This window comes from Hyperoodon ampullatus, assembly GCF_949752795.1.
Source record: "Hyperoodon ampullatus genome assembly, chromosome: 5".
Lineage (NCBI taxonomy): Eukaryota > Metazoa > Chordata > Mammalia > Artiodactyla > Ziphiidae > Hyperoodon > Hyperoodon ampullatus.
In genome coordinates this window covers 91700596-91706595 of record NC_136918.1, presented here as the reverse complement: position 1 = coordinate 91706595, position 6000 = coordinate 91700596, and the positions used below count along the sequence as shown (strand labels likewise).

The window sequence follows — 6000 nt, the reverse complement described above, 5'->3', positions numbered from 1 at the left end:
CCACAAGGGAAGAAAATCTAATAATCTAAAAGTACTCCAGGCGATCACAACTGTCAGAATGTTAATTTTCTTCTAATGGGGGTAGGAAACGTAGGTTTTGTTTTACTTTTCAATCTTAGAGTAAGGTGAATATGAGGCAGGACTACAGGAGGAAGATGAGGGGTGTTTATCATGCAACACAGATACAACAGTAATAAAATCACCCGTTCAGGGTTGGCCTATCGGCCTGACGGTGACACACGTTATGTTGCCATGCAGAAGACTCATAGTTCAAACCTCAATCTTGGTTTTTCATGCCCCAGATCAGAAAAGAAGCGAAGAAACACTGTAGATTGTGCCTTCAAATCCGAGGAAGGGAATACGTATGTTACAACCATCGCTATTTCTGCTGAAAAGTGTGAACATAGTTCTCTGAGAATAAGTCTGGCTCCTTTCTGCAGTGATGCTACCGTGTCACTGGACCATGTTCAAAGAGGAGAAAAAGTGCTACATCTCATACAGCAGCAGAAGCAAATAACAGAAGGACAAGACAGGATGTAAAGGGTTGTGTGAAGAAAAGAAGAAAACATCCATCAGTAAAATTACCCTCAATCTGGAAAGGGTCTGGTACACTGTATGTTGAAGGAACAATGTGTGAGTGGCAACCCCCAAGAATGAAGACCATGATCCCCATCAGTATCACATCCCACGTAGGCAGCCTACAAGATGTTCCCAACTGAATTCCTGTCTGTGCTTAATGTTATTCCCTTGACCTGGAAGTGGCAGACACATTATTCAGCTAACACCATAGTTGCCACAGTGGCTGTGAACCTGAGTTTTCTAAGGCTTGACGGAAGCCACTGTTTTCATAGATAGCTCTGGGTAACCAGGTTAGTGCCAGGAAATTTTCACCTTGAACCAATTTAAACTGGTGACCTAGAGTCAAGAGGCCCCAGGATCTGAAAGGCATCATTCTTGGAAGTTGCCCACTCTACTCTGCCCCTAATCGAATAAAAATAACAACAGAAAACTGGGTATCAATTGGGCACACAACACAGATCATACTTCTTTTATTAACTAAATTAAAAACGCTTTGAATAAAAACTTAACTGTAACCATCATTGAAAGGTCAATTATTTACTTTCTCCCATAGATGGAAACCAGTTACTTTTCTTGTTTTCTTCTCCAAAACAGTGAATCAAGGCCACGGTGCTTAAACACAAGTGTACTTCTTTCACGTCGTACTACTCTCCAAATCAGAGTCCATCACTTTACTTCAGTTACTCTGGAAAATTGAAAAATGAACATATAATTGCTATGATGTCTATTTTCTATGCCTTAACAAGTTGATGTACTTTAAAATTTGAAAATCGTTTCAGATATATGGTACCTAAAAATAAAGAAAAATTATTTAATCTTCGATTTGCAAAGGTCACAGACATAAACCAGGCAAATCATTAGCCTTTTTAGTTGCAGTAAGTAAAAGGCCAATGCCAAACGGAAATAAAAATCAACAAAATCTGATAATCTCCGTTTGCTGGGTTGGCGGAGAAGCCAAGAGAATTGATTCTTCCAAAGCAAAAGATATTTATCCTAGAACAATATTCTATCACTTTCACTTTAGATCGACGCCATTCATTTAAGGTAAGAGAATTAAACATGTGATTAGGTATAAGTGAAAGAGGAAATGGGACTGTGGTCCCAAGAGGGTACCTGGAACCTCACTCACCAACAAGGCAGTTACACTATGGGCATTGTGCACTGTCGGTAGGAAGAACCCACCACAGACATTTGGAAAAAACCCACAAATTCTGAACAGCTAAAAATTAGCAAAATTAAGGGAATTTCAAAGGTCAGTATAGATTTCATGCGCTATGAACACACAAAAACTGCTGTCTAACTCCTGATACAATGGTGCAAAAAAAGTCACATCTTAAAGGAAATTAACAAAGGAAGAGGCACTCAAGGTTCTCCTACTGGTTTTCTGAAAATGAAGAAGTGTTTAGTTTTTTCATACAACTACAGAGGAATGACACCACAGTAGGAAAAGGAAAAAAAACAACGAAATTAAAAAATAAAACACCAGAATGCAAACACAGACAATCCATGCCACACTTGCAGGTGCCAGTTCTTTTTAAAATGCCATTTAATGCATTCCTGCTAATCATGGCTTTTTTAGGAGGGCAGTGGTTAGGAGAGCATGCATTTTTTGTCATAAAGGCTGTGACGCAAAATTACAATAGTGGGATCATTCTGTGACTGCTTACTGAACACAGTCTAAGCATTGTTTTAAACTTAGTCCTCTAGACACAGTCAGCGTGTTTTTAATCTTACGCAAAAATTAATTACACTCGGGAATATAGCTTCTTGAGATAAATGCTGCACTACGCTGTAGAGGTGAGCAGGCAGGTCACAGACTTTAAACAGTAAAATACGAAGCAGACTATTCACATGATCAAGGAATGACTGTAAATAGCAAAGGTATGAAGAAAGTTTTGATAAAATGAAAACATAGTTTTTAAAATGTTAACAGAACTAAAGTATCAGAACATGTTAAGGTAAAATCAAAATGAATGCTTATAGCACTCAATATCTCAGACTTACTTATCTTTAAGAACTAATAAATATAGGTCTTTGAAAGTCAATAAAAATTAGAAGTTATTAGCCCAGAGTCCCCCCTCCCAAGAGCTGAAGTGCCTAAACATTTCTCTCTTTTTAAATCCTTTCCCCAAAGGTTAGAACCCAGTTCCTGCTTGGAAAAGCAGAGATATTAAGTCTCCATGGGTTAAATGCAACAAAATCACCAACACAAGCACAAAAGAAACCCTGTCAAGATGATAAAGATTTGTGCCAAATTATCTAAGTGTCGTATAAAAAGCATTTTAAAGTTACAGTCACCAGACATTGCATCTGAAAAATACCTTTTTTAAAAAAGAAGTAATTCCTCTTTGTTGTGAGCAGTGAGACTGGAGAGTCTGATTAGTGACACCCTACAGCTTTTATATTACTAGTTTTGCAACTTTTAACAGAGTAGATTGAAGTTTTAGAAACCAAGAAATGTAGGCCTTTATGATTTGACAGTGTCCCTTTTATTTAAAAAAAGCCATACTTTCAAGAAGCAATTTTATTTCTTTTCAATGTCCATATTTTAACCCACCTATAATTGTAGGTGCATTTTATACTTACCATCATTCATCATTCCTTTTGATTCTTTAAATGCTAAGAATTAGTAACAAGCCAAGCAGTTAGTAAGATTCCACAATTAGAAATCATTTCTAGACAAATATGCAGTAATATCATGCCAACTATTCCACAGCTATAAAGCCAAATTAATTTTAAGGTTATTATTTGATTACAAAAGCCTTACTGTGGATCATACCCACAGGCTCCACAAAGGGACACAAAGTTGGGAATACAGATCTAGATTTAGGGAGAAAGAAAGTGAGATGTTTTGGTCTCACTCCAAGATGACAACCTGTGTCTTCCTGAAATTTATAATTAGAAATTGAAATTAACTGAAATTCTTCTCTACCGGGGGTGTTTCATTTCATCTTGGCCAATTCAAAAGGCAACAGTCCCCACACCCAGCTATCACCTGGCTAGCACAAGCAACTACTGGAGAGACACAGAACAGTGCATTTTTCTCAGAGGTGAAAATGTTACAAAGGCAATACTCTTAATTCTTGATGAATAATCAAGAAAAGAGAGGTTAAGGCAATTAAAAAACCTAGATTCTTCCCAAGGCATAGACCACATTCTAACTACTTTGGGGGCCAATTCAAATTATTATGAACTGGTAATGGATCAAGAAGAATTTATAAATTTGTAATAACCACATACCATTAAGGGGTTCCTCTACAGCTTTCTGGAAAATATTTAAAATATATTTACATAAAATAGAATTTATTTCATGTCCTTTTCTACTAAAATTTATATATGCTAACATTTAAACTATAGATAAACAGTGAATATATATAGTCAAAAACCAAAGTAAAGCAATTAAAGTTAGTTAGAAAAGCAAAGCTTGCCAAGTCTAGCTATTAGTTTTATAATAACTGAATTATTCTCTTAATATTCTTTTTTTATGCAGAATTTCCCACCCCACCCTGCCTCTCTCCGTTCAAGAAATCGTAACTGAGAAGCACAAACACAGATAGCAACATAATAAATAATACAGTTAAGCCAGAGATGAGAACAAAACAATCATTTTCAAGTCGCGCAAATTGAACTCAGTAAAAGGGAAAGAAAAAGTGTTATGATTTAATGGTCTAATGGCTGGATTATGTCTAACAGAGGCACTTTTAAAACTTCTGGCTGTTTGTGACCAGTGTAGCTATGGCACCAATGTTTTTAGAGTGAACACCTGGGGTAAGATGCAACCCCACTTCCCTCGCCTCTCAAGCACGTCTGTTGAGGCTTATCAGCTTTAGGGGTATATGTAATCTCCACTTCCTGCCACAGACAGGAGTCTTGCTTTTGGCATTCCAGACAGAGCTATTATTAATCCTTTATAGGAAGAGGAGTACAATACAGTCCTTTCAAGATCTTATTTCCATAAAGTAGCTCTTGTGCTTGTCACCAGGATGAGTCTCTATCTACAAACGTTTATTTCACCCCCCCTCATTAATCCCTCTCAGTTTATCTCCTAAATTTGCTCCTTTTCTTGGAATTTTCTCAGGTAGCTTATTAAGGTAGCCAACATATAGTAAAAACTACAGTACAGTTTGCAGGAAGAAAAATGCTTATAAAATGGGGGAAGGAGGGAAATGAATCAATTCAGAACAGCTATTTTTCGGCCATATTTCCATTTACTTTATAGATTATCATTTTTAATGAAATCAATTTAATATAAACTTTTCTCCCACATTTTTAAGCCTGAAATATCATTCTGTATATGCACATCAAATGGATCCAGCAGATGAGGCAATATATTGGAATCGGCTTCCTTCAGCAGATAACGACCATTATTCTTACACATAAACTTTTCAGTTCTGGGTGTGAGAAGACGGCACAATCTTAAGGAATCATTTATTCTATCCCATTGCTAGTAAATGACCAAACAGAAGTTTTAAAATAGATTGGATCTATCCATGCAAAGGTCATGAAATGACTTCAGTGTTCTCTTAATTTTATGTCACAACAAACAGAGAGCAATGGGGTTCAATATCTCAATCACCATTCCTCAGACTAAACCATCAAGTGATCATACCCAATTCATTTAAGAAATTTTAACTTACCCTAGGAGGTTGTATAGTCTTGTGATTGGAAGCTGATGGAATTAAAAAATAAGAAAATGAATTTAATAAATGAAAGAAATTAAGGCAATATTATGTTTAATTTTAAGATAAAATGTTCACGGCTAAAACTAAAGGTGCCAGAAACTCCACTGAAAGATTTCTGGCTTTGATAGACTATTAAAAAATACAGAACACTCTTAATTATGTACATTGACAGAATAAAATGATGCAAATAATCCACCCCAATCAAATAATAAACACACACACTCTCTCATTTGTGCATGCCATATCTCCCCCCAAATCAGCCACTTGTTACACTTTGTGGTGGAAAAACTTTGGCATCGACTCAGCCCCTCTGTAGGCTCTACACGCCTGCCTACTTGACCCAGCTGGAATGTGGAAAGAATAGGGCAATGACCACTCCATCGCCCACCCTTAGCTCACTGCTCTTGTTCCCTGTAGCCCAGTCTTCTTTTTTTCTTCTTCCATCTTTCCAGTTTTCAAAGCTCCACCTAGCTAGCAAACTAAAGAAAATATCAGATCCCTCTGAGTGTAGAGAATTATTCTAGGCAGCTAGTTTTAGCTACAATCAAGCCCTTCTCTGTATCCCTTCTTAGCTTTTCAAGTTACCCTTCACTGCTGCTCAATGGATTGGTTAATGAAGATGAAGGAATACAGGGCATGAAGAAAGTGACAAAAGGGAAAAGAACTGCTCTAGTTGCATAGGGAAGAAAAGAGAACTTCCTTACAAAAACCAAGTGAGAAGGTCCCGGAGCAGCTAAAA

General features: G+C 36.9%; 1 protein-coding gene across 3 annotated transcripts in view; it reads right to left on the bottom strand.

The window, feature by feature from the left end:
* Positions 1-1016: 1016 nt before the first annotated feature.
* Positions 1017-6000, bottom strand: part of CD47 (CD47 molecule) — a gene marked incomplete at its 5' end in the record, with an annotated part of 54102 nt that continues 49118 nt past the window's right edge. Inside the window, 4 exons of one of the 3 annotated variants that reach the window (XM_079705316.1) lie at positions 1017-1264; positions 3166-3198; positions 3820-3844; positions 5217-5248. In XM_079705316.1, coding sequence (XP_079561442.1) covers positions 1260-1264; positions 3166-3198; positions 3820-3844; positions 5217-5248 — 95 coding nt within the window. In that variant the 3' untranslated portion in view covers positions 1017-1259. The remainder of the gene's footprint in view (positions 1265-3165; positions 3199-3819; positions 3845-5216; positions 5249-6000) is intronic. The other 2 variants (XM_079705317.1, XM_079705318.1) reach the window with 2 other exon arrangements.